This window comes from Gekko japonicus, unplaced genomic scaffold, assembly GCF_001447785.1.
Source record: "Gekko japonicus isolate JY-2015 unplaced genomic scaffold, Gekko_japonicus_V1.1 scaffold135, whole genome shotgun sequence".
Lineage (NCBI taxonomy): Eukaryota > Metazoa > Chordata > Lepidosauria > Squamata > Gekkonidae > Gekko > Gekko japonicus.
The window spans coordinates 1,172,667-1,199,428 of record NW_015175359.1 but is presented as its reverse complement, the minus strand read 5'-3'; the positions used below and the strand labels follow the sequence as shown (position 1 = coordinate 1,199,428).

The 26,762-nt window shown below is 46.0% G+C and overlaps 3 protein-coding genes across 3 annotated transcripts in view; all 3 read left to right on the top strand.

Annotated features, from left to right (window-relative positions):
- The window catches only part of PXN (paxillin), an 81,674-nt gene extending 73,777 nt beyond the window's left edge, over nt 1-7,897 (top strand). Inside the window, exons 9-11 of the mRNA XM_015425353.1 lie at nt 281-362; nt 4,572-4,720; nt 6,987-7,897. Of these exons, the coding sequence (XP_015280839.1) occupies nt 281-362; nt 4,572-4,720; nt 6,987-7,253 (498 nt within the window). The 3' untranslated portion in view covers nt 7,254-7,897. The remainder of the gene's footprint in view (nt 1-280; nt 363-4,571; nt 4,721-6,986) is intronic.
- Nucleotides 7,898-15,344: 7,447 nt separating this feature from the next.
- Nucleotides 15,345-20,084, top strand: RPLP0 (ribosomal protein, large, P0). Its single transcript, XM_015425319.1, has 8 exons — nt 15,345-15,417; nt 15,551-15,658; nt 16,748-16,923; nt 17,348-17,435; nt 17,674-17,820; nt 18,047-18,232; nt 18,669-18,809; nt 19,859-20,084. Exons 2-8 carry the CDS (start codon nt 15,605-15,607, stop codon nt 20,012-20,014), a joined length of 948 nt encoding a protein of 315 aa, XP_015280805.1. The 5' UTR covers nt 15,345-15,417; nt 15,551-15,604; the 3' UTR covers nt 20,015-20,084.
- Nucleotides 20,085-23,020: 2,936 nt separating this feature from the next.
- Nucleotides 23,021-26,762, top strand: part of GCN1 (GCN1, eIF2 alpha kinase activator homolog) — a 69,065-nt gene continuing 65,323 nt past the window's right edge. Inside the window, exons 1-2 of the mRNA XM_015425296.1 lie at nt 23,021-23,075; nt 25,766-25,868. Coding sequence (XP_015280782.1) covers nt 23,058-23,075; nt 25,766-25,868 — 121 coding nt within the window. The 5' untranslated portion in view covers nt 23,021-23,057. The remainder of the gene's footprint in view (nt 23,076-25,765; nt 25,869-26,762) is intronic.

Sequence of the window (26,762 nt, the reverse complement as noted above, 5' to 3'; positions counted from 1 at the left end):
TGTCTGTTTTATTTAGTTAGTATGTTTTTTGCCTGGCCTCCCCCTCCCCCAGGAGCTCTGAGCAGCGTACATCATTCTCCCTTCCTCCATGTTATCCTCACACTTCCTTCACAGGGTTGTTTAGACTGAGTGGAGGTGACTGGCCCGCAGTCATCCAGAAAGCTTCATGGACAGAGTTGGGATTTGAACCTGGGTCTCTCAGATCCTAGTTCACCACCCTGACTGCTGCGCTACTTTAATTTTGGCCACATGCTTAATGCTTCTGGTTTCTTCCTATCAGAAAGTGGTGACTGCGCTGGATCGGACATGGCACCCGGAACACTTCTTCTGTGCACAGTGTGGAGCATTCTTTGGCCCTGAAGGTATGGCTGTTGAGGCTGACTGACGAATCATAGGCTCATTACTCGATGGCTTAGAACAGAGGAGCACACAGCCAAATGTGTTAAATTGCCTTCGAGCAGAATAGCCAGATGTGAGTCCAGTAGCACCTTAGAGACCAACGCGATTTGGGGGGAATGAGCTTTTGAGGGTCAAAGCTGCTTCCAACAGATACCCCAAAACTCTTGTTGGTCTCTTAGTTGCTACTGGACACAAATCTAGCTCTTCTAGATTAGTTGAATTCATAGAACCATAGAATCATCGAGTTGGAAGGGGCCATACATGTAGTCCAGCCCCCTACTCAATGCAGGATCAGCCTAGGGCAGTGATGGCGAACCTTTTAGAGACTGAGTGCCCAAGCTGCGACCCAAAATCCACTTATTTATCGCGAAGTGCCAACGCGGCAATTTAACCTGAATACTGAGGTTTTACTTTAGAAAAAAACAACTCATACATTAACTTAAGATGATCCAAACAAAGTAAGGAAAGCAATCCCAAATGCTTTCATTTACTTAAAATTATTTGGCAGAGAATTCGACACTTTAATGATGGTCTGGGCCTGGCTGGGGCGATGGCACGCGTGCCCGCAAAGAGGGCTCTGAGTGCCACCTCTGGCACCCGTGCCATAGGTTCGCCACCAGTGGCCTAGATCATCCCTGACTAGTGTTTGTCCAGCCGCTGCTTAAAGACTGCCAGTGAGGGGGAGCTCACCACCTCCCTAGGCAGCTGATTCCACTGTTGCACAACTCTTACTGTCAAAACGTTTTCCCTAATATCCAGCCAGTACCTTCCCACCCTTAATTTAAACCCATGATTGCGAGTCCTCTCCTCTGCTGCCAACAGGAACAGCTCCCTGCCCTCCTCTAAGTGACAGCCCTTCAAATACCTAAAGAGAGCAATCATGTCCCCCCTACTTCAGACCAACACAGCTATCCTTTGAAACTGCCTCCAAGTATTGCATTTCAGGTATGATGAGAAGATAGTAAAATTCAGTGTCTGATGGTCACCTTTTCACAATGCAAGTCATCGCTTTGTGTTGTGGCCCATTTTTGTATGTAAAGTGCCGTCAAGTCACAGCCGACTCCTTTTGGGGGGTTTCAAGGCAAGAGATGCTCAGAGGTGGTTGGCCATTGTCTGCCTCGGTGTAGTGAATTTGGACTTCCCTAGTGGCCTCCCATCCAAGTGCTAACCAGGGCTGACCCTGCTTAGCTTCTGAATTGGACAATATCAGGCTAGCCTGGACCATTTCAGTCTATGGCCCATTTGGGTAGCCTTAATAGTGGAACATCTAGTAGTTACAGAATGGTACTGGGGGTTCAAAGAACTTCCCATACGCGTAGTCAGAGTTCGGAGAATATCCCATGCATGTACACACAAAAATACATATAAAGAATATGTTTTTATTCAACTTAAAACATTTGTACGCTGCCTTTCCACCTTGTTTAGGGTCCCCAAGGTTACCTTGTAATTTTTATAACACCTTGTGAGTATTACAAGCATTAGTATGCCCGTAGTGGAGATGGGGTGCCAAAGGAAAGAATGGCTTTCCTAAATCTACCTAGTAGGTTCAGTGGTAGAAGTGAGATTTGAACTGGGGACTTTCTAATCCATAATGCCGTCTCTCCTAGCCCCCATGCTACACTAATTCTCAGTGTCACTGCAGGAAAACTGTGTATGGCAGTAAGATTGCATATGGTCGTTTAGGCCTATTTTCAGGAGCCAAAGGTGCTGTGTGAAAAAAGGGTCACAGAGAGATCAGCTTGACAGTGGGTTCTAGATCAAACCAAGCCTGAATTTTTCCTAGAAGCTAGAATGACCAAATTGAGACCATTAAGCTTTGGTCACATTATGAGAAGACAAGAGTCCCTGGAAAAGACAATACAGCTAGGCAGATTTGAAGGCAGCGGAAAAAGAGGAAGACCCAACAAGAGATGGATTGACTCAATAAAAGAAGCCACAGCCTTTGTTTGCAAGACCTGGACAAGGCTGTTGACGATAGGATGTTTTGGAGGTAATTTATTCCCAGGATCGCTAAAAGTCAGACGTGACTGGATGTCATTTAACATACACAGATGCACAGCATCCCTGGAATTCAACTTGCATAGCCCAGAGATAATTTTGCTAACTACCAAAATCTGCAACTCTGTGGTGACCTCCCCCCAGCGCCAGTTTTTTGCACTTGGAGAGATCAGGCTGCTTCAGGTGCAGGGCTAACTGCCTCTCACAGTCTCTTGTGCATTGTTGGTCATGCAATGAGAAGGACACCCAATGCAATCCTTCTGCTGTAATGCAGGGTAATTAATCAGCTGGGACCAAAGATTTGACCCAAGCCTTTGCTCCAAATTTTCTCTCAGTTCAGAAATGCCATGAAAAAGCTGTGGCTCAGAGCTGAAGCCCCTGCTTTTCATGCTGAGCACCCCAGGTTCGCTCCTCGGCATCTCCAGGTGGAGGTTCTGGGAAAGACCTTTCTCCAGCCTAGACCTTGGAGAGCAGCTGCCCATCTAAGTAAAGAGTACTGACCTAGGTAGGTCAATGGTATTGCTCAGTACAGAGCAGCTTCATATGTGTGCTTGATATTTCCATGAACAGGGACCTACTGATATTTGAAATATACATCACATGGATTGCTGTGATGTAAGAAATCAAAAATCCAAGTTTTAGTCCTTCTCATGGCAATTTGGCATGCAAAGTCAACGCTTCAGTTCACCCCTGTTTGTATCGTGACAAATAGCAGAAATAGGGCTCATGCCACAGTATCTGGACCACTTTAAATGATCCAAATGGTGCAAAATCAGCAAGGCCTCTTCAGGAATCACTAATGTGTTTCTAATCTAAATCTGACTATTGGCTAAACCCTGACTGTGACAGTGGAATGTGTTCTCTTAGGCTCCCCCAAAGGTCCTTGGCCCTATTTCATGTCAATGAATGTGCTGCAGCTTATTTATTTATTTATTTGTTAGACTTCTACCCCACCCTCCCGCCAAGGCGGCTCAGGGCAGCTTACAGTGGTTAAAACCAGTATACAATTAATACCGATTGTCACATCTAAAACAATACAAAGCAATACAATAAATACAACTTATTAAAATAAGAATGTGGCGGCCATCTGTTATAAAGTGCTAGTGCTTATGTGGGATGGTCAGTGTGGCCAGGGCTGTTAGAACGCTTGTCGGAACAGCTCGGTCTTCACCGCTCTACGGAATTGTTGAAGATCCCGCAGAGCTCGAATTTCATTTGGGAGCTGGTTCCATAGCATCGGTGCAGCTAGGGAGAATGCCCTGGTTCCTGTTGTTATTAACTTAGCATCCCTAGGGCCAGGGGGGACCAAGCGATTTTATGTTCCAGATCTCAGTGCCCTCGGGAGAACATACATAAGAACATAAGAGAGACGCCAGTGTTGGATCAGGCCAAAGGCCCATCCAGTCCAACACTCTGTATCACACAGTGGCCAGAAATACCAGGTGCCATCAGGAGGTCCACCAGTGGGGCCAGGACATTAGAAGCCCTCCCACTGTTGACCCCCCCAAGCACCAAGAAGACAGAGCATCACTTGCCCCAGAGCCCCTATCTATATCTTGTGGCTAATAGCCACTGATGGACCTCTGCTCCATATGCTTATCTAATTCCCTTTTGAAGCCGTCCATGCTTGTAGCCACCACCACTTCCTATGGCAGTGAATTCCATGTGTTAATCATTCTTTGGGTGAAGAAGTACTTCCTTTTATCCGTTCTAATGGAGAAAGGCGGTCCGGTCCCTAAGGTAGACAGGCCCCAGACCATTAAGGGCTTTAAAGGTCAAAACCAGCACCTTGAAGCGTATCCGGAACTCTATTGCCAGGCAGTGCAGTGACCTCAGCACAGATTGGATGTGTTCCCTCATGAACACCCCTCCCCAAGTTTTCTCTTGAATAATGCAATGTGTGTCTTCAAAGGGAGAGCCTCCAAGAAGCACTTTTTCCTTTGTGATCCTTTGTTAAAGGTTTTTGAGAGGATTTATACCAGTTCCTGCCCTTTTAGGATGTTAGATCAGTGTGAGCCCAGAGCAAATCCAGCACTGCACCAAGAAGTTTCAAGATGGGTCATTGGGTAGTATCTTTGCGGAATTTTTAATGCTAAGTTATCATGATTTGCAAAATTAGCTTATTATTTTGTACAAGTACAAAGGTCATGTTTTGACTCTTTCTCCCATGGCAGGCTTTCATGAGAAGGATGGTAAGGCCTACTGTCGCAAGGATTACTTCGACATGTTTGCCCCAAAGTGTGGCGGTTGTGCTCGGGCTATCCTGGAAAATTACATCTCTGCCTTGAATACCCTTTGGCACCCGGAGTGTTTTGTCTGCCGGGTAAGTGCACCTCAGATTTCCCCCTTCCTTTCCTTCCTTTGGAACTATTTATCCCCAAGGTGGCCATTGGTATGACAGAGGAGAAGGTGGGGCAGAAGGACGGCTGCATCCCCGTATGTACAATTAACTGTACGGAAGAAATATGGTTAGCTTCTGAAACACCCCAAAGTTTGCAGAAATTTAACTTGTCTTGGAAAACTTTCAGATAGATACCATTAGCCTTCTTTTCTTTAAAATTACTTCTGTCCTTTTAAAGAACGTGCAAAACAATGATGTTCAGAAGGGGATTTTTATGAAGGGATTAGAACTGGAGCAGATTAGACCAGTCCAAGAGGATGTTCCTATAACGGAATAGGATTATAGTATACTAGAATGATTGTTCTATTTATGATCCTGTTTTCACTGTGTTGTCTCCTGCCTCTCTAACCCCACTGACTACATTGCTTATAGTATACCTTGCCATAGGCAGTTTGTCGTTTGCACATTCTTCTTGGTAAACAAAGTTTTATTTTTCATAGGAATTCGACATTTGACATTCAATCATTTACACTTTTCCATTGTTTACCCCATTCCCGTTTCCTCCCTTCCCCTCTCTGGCTTCCCGCAATGCTTCCCCCCCAACTCCACTAACTCTCTCAGAGTTTGCACATTCTTCTAATGCGGTGAATAAGTGCATTGTTTGTTGGATGTTTTATACTATAGGAGTGCCTTGCCTTTATTCTGTAACCCCCGCCTTGAGTTTCAGTGATAAAGGTGGACTGGAAATAAAAGAAATAAATACTTAGGAGTGAGAAGGCTCTCTTTTCAGCAGACAGTTCTGGAATATTTGGGAGGGTTACTGGGTGGGTTACTTGGAAGACAGGTGTCTAAGAAGGTTGTTGCAGCTGCTCCTGCTGGTGTCAGAATTCCTGCCTTCCTCTTTTAGACATGCGCTCCTTCAGCCTCCAAGCTGATTTTCTCTCATGTATTGTTCAGTACTCCTGGGGAAAAGATTTCCCTTTGTATTGTTTTGGCTGCTTTCTGCCTCCCTTCCTTCTGTTTCTAAAGCTCCCCCCCCCCCAATACACACACAGGGGCAAATAGGAGAGGTGCACATCAAGTTGCATTTTGACAAGGCATTTATTTATTTATAACCCACTTTTCTCCCCATTTGGGACTCAAAAGAGTCTTAGAACGTTGCTCTAATGTTGCACAACAACCCTTTGAGGTAGGCTAAGCTGAAAGTTTGTGACTGGCCCAAGGTCACCCAGTGAACTTCCATGGCAGAAGCAGGCATTTGAACCTGAGTCTCCCAGGATCCTAGTTTGACACTCTCTGCACTGCACGATGCCAGTTTTGGCAGTGTGGCCTTACACACGCGCGCGCGCACACACACACACACCAGCACTTAAGACATCCAGTTAGGACTGCAGATCTTCTGAGAAATCCCCAGCTGTGGTGCTCCCAAGCAGAACCTCATGTTTCTCTGAGATGCGGTATTTTTCTATGCAGGAGCCCCCCCCCCCTCCCCGAAGCATTTGGAACATGCAGCCCTCCGCCTGCAGCTTGGAGTGGTACCATTTAGGAAATGCTTTTACCCCCTTGGAAGTATTGAAAGCCTATGCTGGGCCCTCCCGTGCCAGTCCTTGTGCAGTGAAGACTAGCTTCTGCGTATGTATTGGCTTCGCCACCAGCAAAAACAGTTGCTGGATGGAGAGAGGGGAGAAACACCTCTCCTGTTTGCAAGCAGTGGGCATGTACCACTAATCACCACTAATCACATGGTCTGTGCTGTCGGCTCTGACAGTTTCAATTGTTTTTAAAAAGAGGGGTTGGAAAAGCAGCGATGGAGGTGGTCCAGGTATCTCCTTCCCCCTCCCTTCTGCCTGTCAAGCAGGTATTCGAAATGGGCAGCAGTGAGGGAGCCAGCACGATGTAGTGGTTAAGACTGGCAGACTCTATAGAACTGGCTTTGATTCCCCACTCCTCCTCCGCATGAACCCTGCTGGGTGACCTTGGGCCAGTCACAGCTCTCTCAGAGCTCGCTCAGCCCCACCTACTTCACAGGGTGCCTGTTGTGGGGAGAGGAAGGGAATGTGATTGTAAGTCGCTTTGCGATTCCTTAGGGCAGAGAGAAGCAGGGTATAAAAACCTGATCATGTGTGTCTCTAGGGGGCGGGGAACAAATTGTTCTTGATGTTCCATAGAATGGAGCCTCTCGTTGTGACTAGTGCTGTGCTTTCCCCCTTAATTTACTGATGAGGCTTTTGCTTCTCCTCCCCGACAGGAATGTTTCACTCCCTTCGTCAACGGCAGCTTCTTTGAACACGACGGGCAGCCTTACTGCGAGGTGCATTACCACGAGCGCCGTGGCTCACTGTGCTCCGGCTGCCAGAAGCCCATCACAGGGCGTTGCATCACTGCGATGGCCAAGAAATTCCACCCGGAACACTTCGTCTGTGCCTTCTGCCTCAAGCAGCTCAACAAAGGAACCTTCAAGGAGCAGAACGACAAGCCCTACTGTCAGAACTGCTTCCTGAAACTCTTCTGTTGAGGGCCGAAGTCGGCGTTGCTTTGCTGTCCTGCCAGGAAGGACCCAGCTCTTTGGACGTGGCCACGATTCAGCCACCAGTGGCCTTGGTGGGCTGAAAGAGGAGAAGAGGAAAAGGGTGTGTGGTGTGTGTGTGTGTGAGTGTGTGTATGTGAAAGGTGGGATGAAATTGGACTGGGATGCTTACCTACTGCTCTGGAAAGAGGAGGAATCCAGGGGAGAGATGCACAATACTCTATTCAGTTCAAAGCTGTATTTTTAGCATGGGAATGCCGAGGGCTACTGGTGACGCCGCAGATTGACAGCTGAGCCAAGCCAAGGGGATTCATGTGGGAGGGTTTTGAAAGATAAGCCTGGCGCTGGTTGCATTGTGTGTTCCTGATAGTGAGGATTCAGACAACCGCACAAAGTGGATTCAGCTTGGAGACAGGAGGTGTGAATTCTTCTCTCCCAAGAATGCATGGGAGAATTGGGCGAGCTGAGATCCCACTTTCCAGTGATGTCCTATGAGGGGTGTATTTGTAGGTGCTGATCTGTGCAGGGTTCTCTGTGATGGTTTCAATGGAGGAGGCATGCATTAGACCCTCTTTCCAGCAGTGTTCCCTCTGATCCCCCCCCCCCTACTGAGTGGAGCAGTTCACATCCTGAGCAGAAGATGACTGCTGTAATCTCAAAATGGGCAATGGGCAGTGCATGACCCTGCGTGGCTCCAGATGGTTGCTGAGCAGGGCCTCCTGTGTCAATGAGCGGCCGCTCACGTGCACAGCTTAGAGGGAACAGCGTTTTCCAGCCTTTGCCTCTGGGTTTGAAGTGTTGAGAGGGACACCAGGTATTCCACCACCATATATGTACACAGGAAGTATTGATTCTGTGTATTCATCTTACTGAAATGGGGACATCTTTCTTTTCTGGGACGCTAAGTTCTCCACTATGGCTAGCACCCATTCCCAGACATTCTCCAATTCCGGGGGCTTTTAGTGGGCGTAAAACAATAATATAACTATTGTACAAGAAAATCCAGATAAGCAGGTCATCCCGGCTTTCCTGGAGAGTGCTAAGATGCAACCCATTTCCTGATTTCCCCCAGAAGGCAAGAGAAACTTAAGTGATATCAGCATTAGCTTTTGCCCTTTCTCTGTCCTTATTAAACAAGTGTCTCTCTTGCTCTTGTTTAACACGCCCTTTCGAGGAGAACCTCTGAGCAATAATTCTTTTATCTGTTGACTTACTAGTCTAATGAATCCTCCAGTTCTCCCTCTCTGCAGTGGTTTGTGTGAGAGATGACTGACTTTTTGCTATTAAACCGAATACTGTGTGTTTGGGGGGGTGGGTGGGCTGGATCCGAGTGGGGGAACGTTGATTTCTACACTGAGTATTGAATTTGTAACAGAACAACTTTTAAATGTCTCGTATGGAAATCTAGGTTTTTTTTAAAAAAATGATTTTCAACTGATGCCTTTCATACCTGATTGTTCTGGGCGGGGCCCCAGGTGCGTTGGTTCCTGCATCTTATAGCCTCAGTGCTTTTGTTAAACACAACTATTAACAGAACTATTGTCTTTTGTAAAATAACTGGGGGGGGCGGGAAAAGGATGTGCAAGTGGTGTGTGCGTTTGGGTGCATGTGTGAAAGAGAGATGGGTTGGGGTTTTTTGTTTGCTTATTAAGTAGCTTTTGTATCGATCAGAGCTCAACTGGAAATGACTTTTTAAAAAAATGACCTGTAAACTGCTGTATTTGGAATTACTTGCCTTTCTCTCAAAGCTAGAGATCTGGAATTTTAGGTGAGTCTGAATTTCCTTTGATAGGGAGAAAGAGCTCCAAGCTAACCCATGTGGGGTCGAGTTTTATCATCTCAGTCAGCGGCTAATATTAGGCCCTGGATATCAGCACGCCATATAATGCTACCGTTGTGGTGGCGGCCAGCCTTTTTTGGACAAATGTGCCATATCTCATGTCCAAAGTCTAAGAGACTTCAACTCTAGTGTGCATTGAAGTATGTGTGTGTGTATATGCATGCACATTGGTGCCTTGGTGTACTTTTGTTGCTACTGAGCATGCAAAGAAGCAAGTAGAGAGGGAGAAAGTAACAGGAGGACTGGCCTGGACCTATGCTACAGTCAGTCCTGAAGGTCCTTCTGTTCTAATCCAGGAGTGGCACATGTACCCTCTTCCTGTGCCACTGGAGCTTCCTGTCAGCTTCTACTGGTGGCTGACCACTCGCGTGTTAGTGTCTGAGGGCTCTCTGTCTTCAGAGGGCAGGTATCTAAACCAAGTGTGCTCCCTTCACCTCTGATTGTGGGGCACAATTAGTCAGGCTTAAGTTTTACAAACTGAGCACCAAATTGAGGAGGAGGAGTTTATATCTATAACAAGAAGACCGAGTCACTTAATTTTGTATGTGACTGCTTTTTAACCAGCCTGTGTAAGCTTTCTGTACCCAGTTGCATTTCCACATGGGATGGGGAATGAAGCCACACAGCAGCCTGCAAAAAGACTGCCAGATATTGAGCAGTTCTGAGAACAATCTATTGGGTCGGTCAGATGAAGTTTAGAATGAAGGGTGAAGGCAGACGTATCCAGGTGGATCCACCCATCCTCCAGGTACCCTGCCTCTAGCCTAAGGAGCCTTCTTCCACTTTAAGTGGCTCTTCCTCTAGTGGAAGAGCCACTTGATTTGGAAGAAGTTTCCTTAGATTGGAGGAAGGCATCAGACACGAACCAAAGAAAAGATGGGGTAATAATTAACCCTGTAGCAGTGTGTGTAGCATAGCTAGGAGATCCTAAGATTGTCTGGCAGGTAGAAGTTCTAGCTCTTTTAGCATTATGCACCACTTGGTGGCGAGCTAGACTTTGTTTTTAGGCAAGAGGTTTTTCAGAGGTGGCTTTGCCCTTTCCTGCCTCTGCATCACACCCCTGGTATTCCTTGGAGGTCACCCTTCCAAATACTAGCCAGGGCCGACCCCACTTAGCTTCCAAGATCTGACAAGATCGGGCTAGCCTGGGCTATCCAGGTCAGGGATGGGGTAAAGATGTTTTAATAAAAAACTTTGCTGAGTGCAGGGGTAGGGTAGGGGTAGGACCAACCCCATAATCTACCCCATCTTCTCCCAAGTGCTGATCATGCTTTTCTGCTGCAGGGTAAGCTCTGCTTTCCCCTTCCCCATCATGTCTACTAACAAACTTACCTGGTTCAGATGCCAGCGCATTTTCCCTTCCCTCCTCATCAGACATCTGGCAAGATCTCAGCCTTTTCTTTCCCAAATGCCTGGCTTAGCGATCCATTTGACACCAAAAAACATGAAACATTGCTCTGGGGAATAGGAGAGTGGCTTTGTGATTGTCACAAGGACCAGCCAATCAACACTGTATAGCAAGTTTTCACTGGAAACTGGAAGAACCAATTTCTCTTGTGAGTGGCCTCACCACTTAAGATACGTGTTCTGTCTTCACCCTAGGGAGTAACTCTGCATTGTTTGCAGGCATTGGATTGTTCAGGCTGTATTGGTTTGTGTGAATTGACATTTTTGGAAGTCTGGGACATTTTATCTATAGTATTGGAGCCTCGTGGAGTGGCAGCTGAGTATCAGAGGAAGATGTGCCATTGTTTTCCCTGGAGAAAAATTCTTTGCTGCACTCCATAAACTTTTGCCTCTGTAGGCCTTTGTTCTCTATTTAACTCTTGTAAGATATCAGAATGAAAGGGGTCTCAAAACTACAACTGTTCCGGGAAGGGCATGTGGGGGAGGTTCTCTTGTGGGTTGACAAATGTTTTCTCTCTCCTCCCCCTCTACTTTGTAAACTTCTAATTCTGCCTTTTTTCCCTTTTAAAATTCCTGTGATGATGCTAATAAAATTTTGCCATAATTTTCAGTGTCCTTCGTTATGGCTTATGTGTAGATTGTTGGTTATCCTTCCCAGGGTAATGGGTTGAGTTTAAGTAATCTGCTAGAAACCTAATCACAGTGTAGTGGTTAAACACATGGATCAATGAAAACAAATATTTCTGGAACTGGGAACTGAAGCTTGCTCCTCATCTTGCAACATTTAACATCAAATAAAACCTACTTTGTATGTTCAGACGAGAAAACGGTGCTAGTTGGCTACATGCACAGAGTTCTGATAGCTTTGCTGGCCTGTGAAGGTTTCACTGTATGGTAGAGGCAAGGTTCATATTCAGTGCTGGAACCAGAGGATTAGCAAAGATGGGTCCTCCCCAATTGACAACGCTGATCTTATCTCTTCCTTTTGGGAGAAATGCCTTGTAGCTGTAGTAGAAAGAGCAAAGTGCCCTCTCCTACTTTCTCTAGGTATTTTTCCATCCCGGTTGGTGTAGAGGTCCCTACAACAGGAGCTGCTAGGTCCTGTCTTCCATTTCCTGAAGGGAGCAGGGCAACAACTCTTTCATGCCCCTTGGAGGCTCAGCACTGCTAGGGCTAAAAAAAGAATGTGAGGAAATAGCTTTTTTTGTTTCTTCCTGCACAGTTGAAAGTTGGGGGAGGCTGGGAGGACCTGAGGTAGTTGCAACCAGAGGTCATTTCGGGGGGAATTGATCTAGTCCAACCCCCTGCCCAATGCAGCATCAGCCTAGAGCATCTCTGACAAATATTTATCTAGCCCATGAGTAATTTCCTGCTGGATTGTGCCGGAATGGCACTCTAGCAGTAAGGAGCCCAGGGGGACGCCACCGCCTTTCCTGGCCCAGCCGCCAGATGGGGAAGGGAAAGAAAGGCATTTTAATCCTGCGTGGGTTCCCTGCCCAATTCCCTGCCCAATTCCCTGCCCAGAGAACCCAGGCACGTGGCAGGGGGTGTGGCATATGCAAATGAACTATGCACATGAGCCCCGGCACCTCTTTTTCTACGAAATGACCCCTGGTTGCAACTGAGTGAAGAGAAAGGAGATGCAGCTGGTAGTCACTGGCAGTCTTTAAGTAGCGGCTGGACCAACACTGCCCGGGATGCTCTAGGCCAGTGATGGCGAACCTTTTAGAGACCGAGTGCCCAAACTGCGACCCAAAACCCACTTATTTATCGCAAAGTGCCAATACGGCAATTTAACCTGAATACTGAGGTTTTACTTTAGAAAAAACAACTCATACATTAACTTAAGATGATCCAAACAAAGTGAGGAAAGCAATCCCAAATGCTTTCATTGACTTAAAATTATTTGGCAGAGAATTCGACACTTTAATGATGGTCTGGGCCTGGCTGGGGCGATGGCACGCGTGCCCGCAGAGAGGGCTCTGAGTGCCACCTCTGGCACCCGTGCCATAGGTTCGCCACCACTGCTCTAGGCTGATCCTGCTTTGAGCAGGGGGTTGGGCTGGGTGGCCTCTGTGGCCCCTTCCAACTCTGTGATTCTATTTGTATTGCAAATATAAGTCAAAAAACATCATTCTCTCTTGGCTTGCACTGTATGAGAGGAGCAGGGGAGCTATGCATTTGAGAGGGTAAGGGCAGCGAGACGGAGAGCACCTTCCCTCTTGTAGGCTGCCTCAGTGCTCTGACAGGCTCAATTCCTCCCTTTAGTTCTTGTTAAGGTTCTCTGCCCTTCAGCACTGCTGTCATTACCACGAGGAAGAAGATGAGGAGGAGATTGGATGTATACCCTGCCCTTCACTCAGCGTCTCAGAGCGGCTTACAAACTCCTTTCCCTCCCCCTCCCCACAGCAGACACCCTGTGAGGTAGGTGGGGCTGAAAGAGCTCTTTCAAGAACTGTCCTTTCAAGGGCTTGCCCAAGGTCATCCAGCAGGTGCACATGGAGGAGTGGGGAATTAAATCCGGTTGTCCCAGATTAGAGTCCGCACACTTAACCACTACACCAAACCACTGAAACCCAAGTACACCAAAAGAGCAGGGTGACATCCTCAGAAAAGAGAACTCCTCATCTTTTGCCCAAAGCTTCATTTCTGTGCAAGTCACTCATTTTATTTCACTTCATTTATAGCCCACCTTTCTCACTGAGATTCAGCATTTTCCTTGCCAATATATCTGTGAATAAGGAATTGCTGGTTTTGGACCCCAAAGTCATTTTGGCCATGCCAGTTCAGACCCCATCATGAAAGGGTTTCTGTCCCCTATGAGATAATCCTCCATCCTGTCTGACCCAAAGGGTTGTTTTTAGACAAGGAATTCCCAACTGTACCACATAGTTATTCATAGGCCTTTGTGCCTATGAATAAGGAACCAGGGTTTTGCACCCCAAAAATCAACCTTGAGATAATCCAGATCATAAATGGTGTCTCGATATGGTTCTAGATAGGAGGCATCACTTATTAAAGTGTGTTGCCAAATAAAGCTTTGGACTAGTTATAATTGTGGTTTGCAGAGGGCAGTCAGCTAATCGTGGGGGTGTAGGATACAAGGTGTTTCACAGCTTATTTGAGGGGTCACTCTTATCTTTGTGAAATCTGGTGTTTGAGATTCTGTGTTGAATAAGGAACTGGGAAACAATTTAAGATTTGCTACTGACTTTCCCCTCGTTCTGCTAAATACATTCATACAAAATACTATATAAATGTAAAAACACACAGGAGGCTTGTAGCCCCTTGGAGGCTTAAGAAATTTTATTCTAGCGTGTTTTTAAAGATGCTATGAGTTGATCCTTATTATGTAGGAATTTTGTGGTAGAGTAAACAGCAGGGTGAAGGGGTTCTGAAATGTAGGAAGTACTCAGTGGAAATATAGAGCAAACTCTGAGTCCCAGTGGCAGCTTTAAGATCAACAAAGTTTAATTCTGGGTGTAAGTTTTCATGTGCATGCACACTTCTTCAGATACATGTAAGTGTGCATGCACACGAAAACTAATACTCAGAATTAAACTTTGTTACTTTTAAAGGTGCCACTGGCCTCAAACTTTGTTCTATTGCGTCAGACTGAGACGGCAACCCACCCGAATCAGTGAAATATAATTATGAAAATCAAAATCTAGAAACTATTCTAGAGAAATATAGTGACTATTCATTAGACATGCCAAGCTAGTTAAAACTTGTAATACAGCGTCACAGATAGTTAAAATGATCACAGTTACAGTGAGATAAAATCCTAAATTACAGCGAGTTCTACATTTTACTCTGTATTTCATGGTCCTTTAACCGGCGTGTGTTTGTGTGTATGTCACCTGCATCAGAAGATCATATTGTAAAGATACATAGCTTCTGAAGGGCTCTCATCCACGAAAGTTTGTTGAAACAAAGTTCTGTTAATATTTAAGGTGGCCCAGGACACACCATCCTGTCTACCTTTGCTTCCACAGCCTAATATGGTTATTCCGCTAGAAGTATAAATAGTGAGCATCATTAGAAAAGAGTAAGAGTCCAGTAGCACCTTAAGGACTAACAAAATATATGGCAGGGCAATATTCCCTCTAAGCTGTGGAGTCTTGTGAGCAAAAATTCTACTTTGTGAGCTCCTGGCATTAAAGCTGTGAGCAAGCGATTTGGCTAATGCATCAATTAGTTTGCTCTGGAGCCATCCTTCCTGAGCTGAGACAAAAATGTGTGAGCTGGAGGCTAAAAAACTGTGAGCTAGCTCACTCTAACTCAGCTTAGAGGGAACACTGTGGCAGGGTATGAGCTTTCATGAATCACTGCTTACTTCTTCAGATATTGTGTCCGTCTTTAAGGTCCTACTGGACTCATGCGCTTTTTTCCTGCTACAGACGGACTAACACGGTTACCCATCTTGAGCCTCATTGTTATTTAATAATAAAAGGATGCAGTAAGTATTATATTAACAGCAAAGCTAATTACCTAGCCGCCTAATCCTTTGCATGTTTACTCAAAAGCAAGTCCCACTTAATCGACCGAGCTTACTCCCAAGGGACTCCATAAAACTACAAGTCCTCTAAAAGTTTTCAACAAACCAACTCAACGTGCGTTTACGTCCGCCCACCGGCAGGGGGCGCCCGCAGACGTTATGTCGTCGTTTTGGTTCTACTTTTCAAAGGTGGAGATCATTTTGGAAGGATAGTTTCCGAAACCAATCACATGCAAAGATTGCGTTATCCTTTCCGCCCATATCACTCGTCATCGCTGCTTACGCAATCAACGGCAAAACGGGAAGGAACCTAGAGCTTGGTGCTGATTGGTCGCGGCGCGCCGACTATATAAGCAAGGGAGGCGGCCGGGCTCGCCCTTTTGTTCCACGGAGGCCTCGTGAGAGAGGTTAGTGCGGTAGGCCTGTTGGGCCTTTAGGCTGCGGCCTACGTGAAGTTGGGTTAGGGCAGGCCGGTGGCGGGGCGGCCCTTGGTGCAGCTCAGAGCAATGGTACTGAGGCATTTCTCTCTCCCTTCTCCAGGTAACATCCCGAGTCTTTAAACCGCCGCCGCTGCGCGATCCTTGGGTCACTGCGATGCCCAGGGAAGACCGAGCCACGTGGAAGTCCAACTACTTCCTTAAGATCATAGTGAGTTCTCCGCGAGGGGCATCCGTGGAGGCGGGGCGGAACGGGGTTCCTCGAAGCAGGCATAGAGTGCTGCTCTGCAGCTGGAGTCTGTAGTCCAGCCGGAAGGTGTTAATAATGGGGGTTTCCAAATATGTGCGGAGTACTCCGAAGGAACGGCTCTGCACAGGTCGGACCAGGCTATTAAGTGGAAAGTGGAGGTTTCTTGAGCATGTGCAGAGTGCTTTCTTTGTCACTAGGATACAGTGTTAATAATGGAAGTCCATTACTGATTACATACTGAGCTCTTTTAATGCGTGAGAGACTGCTTAGGTGGTGCTCTGAACTACATAGGCCCCGGTCACACGACAAAGTTGCCATGGGATAGAGACGGATGGTGGGCAGATTATCCGGGCGTGATCACACCCCAACATCTGGGAAGTAGAGCCCACCTGTGGCTTACCGCCGACAATGCGCGTTAGAAAACTAGTGCCTTCAAGGTACTAGTAAACGTTTGCCACGGGCTGCCTCCAGACGGCCGTAGTGTGATCGTGCCGGCGCGCAGCATTTCCCTCCGGTCCCTCGTTTACCCGCCGGTGCTGAGGGAAGGACCCGTGGTGTGCCGCCGGCTGTGCCGGGGCAATTAGCCATGCCTCCCCCCCAGGATATCTGGCCCGTGTAACCAGGGCCATAGTTCATTAATGTTTAAAATAAATCTCAATTTCTGTTGAGTTTCTTTAAATAGTATGCCAGCAAAATCACACTGTGTAAGTACCAATCTCTGGCTTTGGGGTGTCAGTTTCAGGAGCTGATTTGAATGCTTCCGAAGCTTGCATTGGATGTATACGAAATATTTTCTCCTCTGTAGTCACCTGCTGTTGAATACAGGATGGAGGGGCAGGAAGTGATTGAAGGAGTGACCACATTTTAAGCCACTTGCAGTGTGCTGATATCAAATCAAGTTTAAAGCCTTAATTTTCCTGCAAGAGAACCTAGCAGTGACAGTTGTCAAGAAAAAAAATGCATCCTTCTGTTCCAGACCAGAAGGTCGACCACAAAGTGCTGGTCTCAAGTCTGAAGGTCTTCATGGCCTCTTTTTGCTTGTTTCTGTAGCAACTCTTGGACGATTATCCAAAATGTTTCATCGTGGGAGCAGACAATGTTGGTTCCAAACAAATGCAGCAAATCCGTATGTCTTTGCGTGGGAAGGCTGTTGTTCTGATGGGGAAGAACACCATGATGCGCAAGGCTATCCGAGGACATCTGGAGAACAATCCTGCCCTGGAGAAGTGAGCAGTGCTGGTCCTTTGGGGGTAGAGGTTCTCTGATATTGAGTAGAATATATTAGCTGACTAGCCCACCTTCTGACTGGTGGGAGGACTGAGAAAGATGACAAGGTCCCCTGCCCCAGTTGACTTGCTGAGACCAAGTGTCTTATACTTAGTTGTTTTATTAGCTGGTGTAATGAGTGGGCTGAGTTGGGATCTTGCCTGTTGTGAATTCACAAGGATGTTGTAGGTGATCACCTGGTGCTCTTTCTAACATCTGTTGTACAGGGCTAGTACTGGCTTTCCCCTCGTTCTGCTAAATACATTCCTACAAAATACTATATAAATGTAAAAACACACAGGAGGCTTGTAACCCCTTGGAGGCTTAAGAAATTTTATTCTAATTATTTAAATGCAAAAAATAAACTGTGCCTTGCTTTTTTAGGCTTCTTCCTCATATCCGTGGCAATGTGGGCTTTGTGTTCACAAAGGAGGATCTGACAGAAATCAGGGACATGTTGCTGGCCAATAAGGTAAAGGAGAAATCAGATGTATTTTAAAGTGCTGTTATTAATGTGTTGCAAGGAAAGAGTGTCAAAGAGTTCATGCTGTGAGGGTGGAGTGCCTCTGGAGTTGAGCTTATGATGGATGGGTCTTGCTGCTTGAGCCACTGGGGCAGTGCCGTGATTTGCTCAGTGATTCTAAAGAGAGTAATGGCTGTAACTTTTTTAGGGCCACAAAGACCAATGGATTTTCTGGGTTTTTCTTTAGGTGCCAGCTGCTGCTCGTGCTGGTGCCATTGCACCTTGTGATGTTACTGTGCCAGCCCAGAACACAGGACTGGGCCCTGAGAAGACCTCCTTTTTCCAAGCTTTGGGCATCACCACCAAGATCTCCAGGGGAACCATTGAAATCCTGGTAAGGCCCATGGTGATACCATCTCTGCATTTGGCATCAACTTTCTGGTCATGTTGGGACAACATTGAGTCAGGCTGGTGCTTAGCTAAAAATCATCTACTGGGTGGTGCTTGTTTTATTTTAGGGACGTCCATGGATCATTTGGGTTTTGAATTGTTCAGGCTCTTTGAGCTGTACCGTGGTGGGGCGGTATCTTTGCTAGCTAACGTCTTCTCTCTGTTCTTAGAGTGATGTGCAGCTGATCAAGACTGGAGACAAAGTGGGTGCCAGCGAAGCCACATTGCTGAACATGTTGAATATCTCACCCTTCTCCTTTGGGCTCGTCATCCAGCAGGTGTTTGACAATGGCAGCATTTACAACCCTGAGGTTTTGGACATCACTGAGGAGGCCTTGCACAAGCGTTTCCTGGAAGTAAGAGATGCTTCTCTCATGTGCACATGTTGGTGTGCAGGGTGTCACTTGTGTGGGTCTGTGGGCTCAGTGGTAGAAAACTGGTTGTGTGAAGTGTCAGGTTCAGTTCCTGCAGTTTCCCATTTGTAAGAGTCCAAGAGTGTAGGGGGCAGGAAAGACCTGTTCCTGGGGCCTTCATGAGTTGTTGTGCTAGTTGGCACTATGATCTGATATAGCATAAGATTCATTTGTGTCTACGGGTTTTAGAAGCAGTTGATCAAAATTTGCAGTCTTGTCTAATTGTTCTTAGTTAAAGCTGACTAGTCAGATGATAGCCGTTGACGGTAGAGAGGTTGTATATCAGCTGGCATTTTTGGAAACATCCTGCTTTCATTTGCATCTTAAACGTTTGTACTGTGGCCCACCATGTTGCCCACACTTTTTTTGCCTCCTTTAGGGTGTCCGTAATGTTGCCAGTGTTTGCCTGCAAATTGGGTACCCAACTGTTGCTTCTGTGCCCCACTCGATCATCAATGGCTACAAACGAGTCTTGGCTGTGGCTGTGGAAACTGACTCCTCTTTCCCATTGGCTGAAAAGGTAAAAAGTCTGAATAGAAATAATGAAGTGGTTTCAATGCTAGTTAAGCTTGGGTCTGGGTGCAGGCTTTTGAATTTTAACTATGCAATGCGAGAACCGGCATTTGGAGTCCTTCCTGTGGAATGTGTGTATGTGTAAAGTCCCCAGTTCAGTTAATTAATTGGAGCCACGGACAAACTGGGTAGACTGAAAGCAAGCTTCCATATCTGCTCTACCTTGATATTTGTAAAGCCCTTTGAACACTCGATTTTGTCATCACCCTGCACCTACAAAAAATTGTCAGAGTAGTCCAAATATCTGCAATGGAGGAAGCTAAATGTTATGATGCCTAATCATAATCCCAGGCTAACCCAATCTTGGACGCTAAGCAAGGTCGGCCCTGGCAAGTAAATGGATGAGAGATCTCCAAGGAATTCCAGGGTCATGACGGTGAGGCAGACAATGGCAAGCCACCTCCAAACATCTATGACCTTGAAAATCTTACAGGGGTTGTCATAAATCAGCTGTGACTTAAGAGCACTTTCCACCAGCGCCAGTCGTTCTAATGAAGCAAGCTTGTCATGAGCAGGGCAGTATTTTAATACAGAGTACTGAAGCCTTGTCCTTAGCTACTGGAAAACATGTTTAGTGACTTCTGGCTTCTGAGATTGCCTCAGGCACTGCCCACATCTTTCAGACTCTGCTCTGCAACCAGAAGGGCTGGAAACTTCAAAGATGTGGCATGAGGTTTTGGAAGTGGCTGGATCCCTGTGCCAATTAAACCCTGGGACTTTTTATTGTGTTCATGTGTTCAGCCCTGAGTGTGCAAGGCTTCCAAGGCTGAGATCTTGTTTTCAATCAGTCTTGGGTTTTTTTGCCACTTTGTTTTTTATAGCCTGTTTACCTGTTGCTTTTGTGATAGTGGGCCTTTAGTTTGGATCCTGAGAAAGCAAGCGGCTTCCTTACCCAAGGGTGCACGAATGTCATGTTCGATGGATCCTTTAGAGAATACTGAGCGGATCCACTTCGTCCTTGTTTGAAACTAACTGGTGCTTTTCGCCCCTTCATAGGTGAAGGCCTTCTTGGCTGATCCTTCAGCCTTTGTGGCTGCTGCCCCAGTGGCTGCTGAGACTGCTGCTCCCGTTGCAGCAGCCCCAGCCAAGGAGGAGGTGAAAGAAGAATCCGAAGAGTCTGATGAAGACATGGGATTTGGTCTGTTTGACTAACAGCCGGTTTTGTCATGTGCCGGCCAGAGCAGAGTGAAAGAATAAGAATAAAGAAGATTACTTCTCTATACACCTGTGTTTTATTGCAGTTACTAGAGTGAAAGTGTCTGCTTTCGGTGGTGGGGCAGGCTGTTAGTGTAATAGGTCTTGCACCTTGGGATCTGGGTTGAGTGATGAGCAGATTTTGTGGATTACAGAGCAGGCGTTCCTGGGGATGCTGTTCTTTGAACTGAATAGAGGGAAGGGGGAAAATCATCTTGGGTGGGGTTTGGGAATAAACGTCTCCACAAATGCTGTCCTGTATTAAATATTACTTCCCACTGGTAAAAATGAAAAAAACAAATGAAACACAACCACTTTCAGTCTATTTTGCAAAGGCCTTTTTCAAGATGTCTGTCTGACTGCAGGACTACTGACAATGCCAATATTGTCTGCCAGAACTCATGACAAATTTGTCAGTATCAGTGATTGCTTGTAGCACTCCTTACTTCAACCCATTCTTGTACAGTGGCTTGAAGGACAATGCCTGCCTATAGACTGGAATATAATGCATGGAACAGCCTCAATATTGCAAGTGTCACTGAAAGATCAGGATGGGCAGCCGTGTTAGTCTCTAGCAATAGAAAAGAACAAGAGTCCAGTAGCACCCATTCCCATTACACCGTTAAGGTGCTTTCTGTGCAGTAACGAGTTTGGTGTAGTGCTTAAGAGCAGCGGACACTAATCTGGGAGAACCAGGTTTGATTCCCCACTCCTCCGGATGCAGCTGCTGGGTGATCTTGGGTCAGTCACAGCTTTGGCAGAGCTCTCCGCCCCACCTACCACACAGGGTGTCTCTTGTGGGGAGGGGAAGGGAATGTGATTGTAAACCACTATGAGACTCCTTTGGGTAGTGAAGACTAGGGTATAAAACCAAGTCTTCTTTAGAGTAAAAGGTGCCCTTTAAAGTAAAACTGACCATATAAAACTTATGTTTGACCATGAAATGCTTGATGTGGCCTATGGCAGTACGACAGAGCTTGAGGCTGAAAAGGGTTGCACTGAGCAGAAGTGGAAACGGCTGGGAGCCCAGGTGAACCATCTTGCAAATGAAATTTGGGGGGCAGGGGGGAGGGAAGATCATGGATACGTAAGGATTGGGTTCTGTGTGCCTGACATGCAAAGAATCTTCACTTGTTTTCACAAGAAGTGGATCAAGCAGATCGCCATTTTGGTTGCAAAGAATGGGTTAAGAAATTCCTGTGCTCCAGCCCCTAGTAAACTTCGATATAGATCAACACAAGATGGTGAGACTCCTGCACCTGGGATGGGTATACTTAGTGTTAGGACATAATGCTGTAAATATGAAAGGAAAGTTGCTGCTGAAATACCCTGTAAAATATTTCTCAAGGGTATTGGTATACTGGCTTCTATTGCATGTGGTCAGTGGAGCACATACTTTGGATGGGGGAGGCTTTGGGACTTTGGCCTGTTCCTTCCCATTGCTTATGATTTACAACGGGGGGCCTTCAACCTTTTTGAGCCTGTGGGCACCTTTGGAATTCTGACACAGGATAGTGGGCGCAACTACAAAGAGGGAAGTGGAGGCTAGAGCCACACATGGCAGCATAATCCCAAATGTAGGGAAGAAAAGTAGTGATTTTTAAAGATACACTGGGAAAGAAGAATGAGAGAGAATGTTTTTATCTGCCCAGCCAATGAGATCGCCAGTGGTCCTGCTGGGCAAGAGGCCCTCATGGACCATCCACTAAAAACACCTGGTGGGTGCCAGGAAAGGTGTTGAGTGGGTGTCATGGTGCATGGGCACCAAGTTGACGGTGGGAACCCCGATTTACACACTTGTTATCAATATCTCAAGACTGCCATATTAGAGGAACTTCCACGATGCCCTTTATCACCAACGTCTTTTGATTGTTTAATCAAATTTAGACCCTGCCAAACATAAAAAGTAAATCCAGTCAGTTTACAAATGTAAAGCATATGGACAATGGCCCATGTAAGTTCAACATTCTGTTCCTCACAACTAGAGCCCCTGAAAAGGCCCACAAGGAAAGGGTCAGAGGATAAAGTTCTCCTTGTTGCTTCTCGTGATATTTAGTGGTGCATCTACCTCTTAACAGGAGCTGTGGTGGCTCAAGTGGTTAAGACACTGAACTGCAGGCTATGGAAGGTCGGTAGTTCAGCAGTTTGAGAACCGAGTGTGCCGCATGACGGAGTGAGCTCCCGTCTCTGGTTCCAGCTCCTGCCAACCTAGCAGTTTGAAAGCAAGAAATTGCAAGTAGATAAATAGGGACCACTTCAGTGGGAAGGTAACAGTGTTCTGTGCACCTTGGTGTTTAGTCATGCCGGCCACATGTCCACGGAAATGTCTTCGGACAGCGCTGGCTCTTCGGCTTTGAACAGGAGATGAGCACCGCAACCCCACTACACCAAACTGGCTTTGGGTCCCCATTGAGAAATCAATAATTAAATGTAATGTAATGCAAAAAAGCAGCTGTGTTAGTTTGTTCAAGGAAACTTTTCACACACAAGGTCAAACTGGAATACAGGATTTTTATCTCACTACTACCCCAATTCTCTTAATAAAACCAGGGACTCCCCCATAACTAATGAATGAGTACATCTGAATTTTTACATAACAGCATTTCGCTGTGTTTCCGACATCCCTGCTGTTTATTTTCATAGCCCTACACAAAAGATCTATGCAGTGAGGATACCAGAGGGGTAGGCGTGTTAGTCTATTGCAGTAAAGTAAAACAGCAGTCCAGTGGTACCCTGCTTCGTACCTCTGGACTTCTGCATAGGGAGGATCCACTTATAGCCTCTGCAACAGAATATAGTTCAATGGACCCTCTCCCAGTCTCCCGCCCCCGGCAGCCCTGTCGCTTAGCAACTGTAGAAAGGGAGGGGGGCGTCTGAGGGCGCGACGCGCGGCGCAGGCCTTCCCCGTTCCTTCGCACGCCGACGAGCTTTTGACGCAAGCACACTGCGCCAACCACACGGCATGCAACGTTGAAACTGTTTCCGGGTCGGAGCCGGCGCTATGGCGGCTGACACGCAGGTGGGTGCTGCGATTGGGGGTTCGCGAGGGGAGAGGGGCGGAGGGAGCCGAGGCAGAGCAGGCAAGGGCGGTTGGCCCCCTCGTCCTTCTTTTCGTGGGCTTGAAACGGGCTTCCGTCCACCACCCCCTTCCTTCCTGCTAATCTGTCATGAGGAGGTTCACGGTACTCTGACAGGGTGGGGAGGGGCGGTCCAGTTTGTTTGAAGAGTCCTTGTCTTAATCGAGGAAGAGGAGGCAAAAGAAAGCGCGCTTCCTTTAGAGTTAAGAACTGTAACCGCCTAGCTTGTTTCAAGGGCGCAAGAGACCTGGCAGAGCCGACCAAAGTTCATTATGCTGCTTTTCCACGGTGACTAGCCAGCTGCCTTTGGAAGGCCACCAGCAGGGTGCAGAGTCCAGCCACTGGTGTTGGCTTAGCAGCTAGAATCCAGGATATACTACCTTTAAATAAGGAGGTCGTAAAAACGTGCTCCCAGGAAACTGGCTGCTTTCTTTTAAAGGTGTCTAAGCTCGTAGCTGTCACTTGTGGCTGTGAATTTGTTTGCCCCGAATCCTCTGCAAATCCGTTTCAATGGCCAGCACTGAGCTCAAGTGTTAAGATCAGGAGTAGTCATTCTGTCATTATGTTTCTCTCTCCTGTGTCATATATAATTTTGTACATCATGCTTTCAGGATACGAGCTTTGACTCTTGAAAGTTCATACCTTGAAAAAGCTTGTTGGTCTCTAAGGCGCTACTGCACTTGAATCTAGGTGTTCTACTGCAGGCATATATGGCTACCTCCTGAAATATCATTCCTGTCAAATAATGTTATATCTTAGAAACCATGATAATCTGTTGGTTCTAGTGGTTATATCCAGTTTGACTCCATCTCAGTCACATGTCCATTTTTCAACCTTCAGTAGAATTGATACCTGCAGTCCACTGTAAGGCAGAGATTGTGATGGCTTCCTTCCTTATGCCCTGCCTTTCTTCCCAGTGGTGATCCAAAGAGGCTTACATGTTTTCCTTGCCTCCATTTTATCCTCGCATCTTCTGAGATAGGTTAGGCTGGAGATGTCATGAGGCTGAATACATTAAAGATAATAAATCAATAGTGGTGATACATGTTTGATGTATTGGATAGACTGCCAGACAAGGCACACCTACTTTGCATGTGGGGGTTTCTTGGTGGTGGGGGAGCTGCATATGCTCCCCTGAATCTTGTGACAGATAAAATTAAAAAGCAGTATAGCTAGTGCTGCTATAACAGTACAACAAGAGTTTGATTTTTAAAAATAGAAGTGCTTGATACTATGGAGTTACCTTTTTATAGTGCTATGTAGAGTTGGATATAGTTAAGATGTGAAAAGGACCTAGTTCAAATCCTGCCTTAGCTATGAACTCACTAGGTTGTCTTTGTCAAGCTGTTATCCTTCATAAAGAGCAAGAGTCCAGTAGCACCTTAAAGACTAACAAAATATGTGGCAGGGTATGAGCTTTCGTGAGTCACTACTCACTTCTTCAGATATGGTGAGAGGGTGGAACTATCTTAAAGTGTTGTAAGGATTACTGAAATTATGTATGGGAAACGGTTTGGAATTCTTGTTGTCATCACCTAGCCTCCTCCACATGCTTCACGTGTTTCATTTACAGAGTTTGTCCCTGCTAGCTTTGTATTTTGACCCCAATTATTTTTTTACACACAAGCCCTATAGTTTTCTGTACTACATGTCAGTGGCACCAGTTTATAATTCTGTATCTCAAACCTCTCCCCTTTTGTCTGACTTTATAGTTGTTCTTAGATGTAATATTATATCTATGGCTTGCTGAACGTGTAGATTCCCCCTGTCTCCCAGCTCTCAGAGAACAGGAGAGAGAACAAACAAGAACACAGCATAACCAGGAAGTAGCAGGATTTCTGGTTGTCTAAATTCTTATCTCCCTGAGGCGATCTTGAAGAGTTTTTCCCCCTAACATAAATAAGGCTGGTGATCAGTGTGGTGTGCAAATGAGGTAGAAAGTCTGGGCAGGCAAATTCATTAGTGCTGTCCAACAGCTGGAAGGTTTAGTCTTGTGCTGTCTTAGTTGGCACTATATAAAGCTACTTGTGGACCATTACAAATGTGCCCACATTTTGTACTACCTGTTTTGTTCATGCATATTTATTTTAGTCATTTGTGGCAAGAATCAACATGCATTTCCTACATCATTTCTCTCTAGGCCCTTCTTACACACTTCAGACAGCCAGGTTAGTGGTTCTTTGCAGGCTTGGAGGAGATGCATCAGCTTGCATCTCTCTGCATATTTTGTCCTTGGATACTTTTTCTGTCTGTTCCATAACACTAGAATTCCAGGTTACTTAATGAAATGGATGGGCAGTAAATTCAAGACAGACAACAGAAAGCATTTCTTTGTATAAAGTGTAATTTATTTATATGCTGTCACAAGATGTACCAGTAGCAACTAACTTAGCTGGTTTTAAAGGGAGTAGACAAATTCATGGAAAATAGATCTGCCAGCAGTTATTAGCCATGATGGCTAAATGGAACCTCTGAGTTCAAGGACTGTACAGTAGGTGTTAGTTGTAGGAGAGGGTTCCAGAGTAACTGCCCTACTTGTGGCTATCTAGTTGACCATTTGAGGAAACAGAATGTTGATCTGCATAGACCCTTGGTTGTTCATTCCACCCTATCTTTTTATTGTTTATTTTAGGTTTCTGAAACTCTGAAGAGGTTTGCAGTGAAAGTGACCACATCCAGTGTGAAGGAACGAAGAGAAATCCTCAATGAACTTGGAAGATGCATCACTGGAAAAGGTATTTGTATTTTGCTTTAAAAGTAGTAAATTATTCTATTTGTATGCAGCCTCTTCAGAATCCTGCTTGAGGTGGCTTACAGTTTAAATCATTACCTCTTGATTGATGCATGCCAGTGGGCTGTTCCTTGCCCACATGGAGGCAAAAGAAGTGTGGAGGAAGTGGCATCAGGCCTGACTTTGGGCTGCTTTCAGAAAGGCATACAAGTTGAAACATTGGGCCATCCCCCTCCATTTGCTTCCTTCCAGGAAGCCTAGCTGTTGACCAAAGGAATCCAGTTCCTCTCAAAGAGTGAAGCAAATTTCAGAGATTTCTTTTAAGGGCTGGTATTCTGGGTTTTCTGAAGTGCTGTCATTTAGCCTTTCCCTGTATCAGGGAGTAATATGTTGTTTTATATTGTCAGGGCTGGGGATGACAGAAGAATGGAAGTCTGAATCCCTTGGTCACACTTCTTGTGGTACTATTGTACTGGAATCCTTTCTGGTCAACAAAGTAGTGTTGACTTGGGAGCCCTAGCCAAGATGAAATCCCCCCCCCCCATTTCCAGTAGCTCTTTGAAAATTCATAAGAAGGCAAGTGTGACTAAGAGCTAAGAGGGCTGCTGATAGTTGGGAGATATATCCTTCAGCATCCTTGTTGAAACTGAGCAGAGCTGGCTGCGGTCTGTACCTAGATGGGTTACTTCCTGGGAATCCCGTTGAGTTGTACAGTGGAAGAAGGACAGAAGAATATTCAGCTGTGCCCACTTCTGCATCCCTTTGATAGTGACTGAAGTGTAGTTATCAGAGACACTTTTAAAGAATTGCTTAAAAATCCCAAGGAGGAGCCATGGCTTAGTGGCAAAGTACATGCTTTTCATCCACAAGAACCCAGGTTTAGTTTCTGGTATCCCTT

What these genes read in the sequence shown, in the direction of transcription:
- RPLP0 (XM_015425319.1), top strand. Translation starts at nt 15,605, where the DNA reads ATGCCCAGGGAAGACCGAGCCACGTGGAAGTCCAACTACTTCCTTAAG. An exon ending in AACAATCCTGCCCTGGAGAA is followed by an intron (nt 16,924 to 17,347) that starts GTGAGCAGTGCT and finishes TTGCTTTTTTAG; the next exon opens with GCTTCTTCCTCATATCCGTG. An exon ending in CTTTCCCATTGGCTGAAAAG is followed by an intron (nt 18,810 to 19,858) that starts GTAAAAAGTCTG and finishes GCCCCTTCATAG; the next exon opens with GTGAAGGCCTTCTTGGCTGA.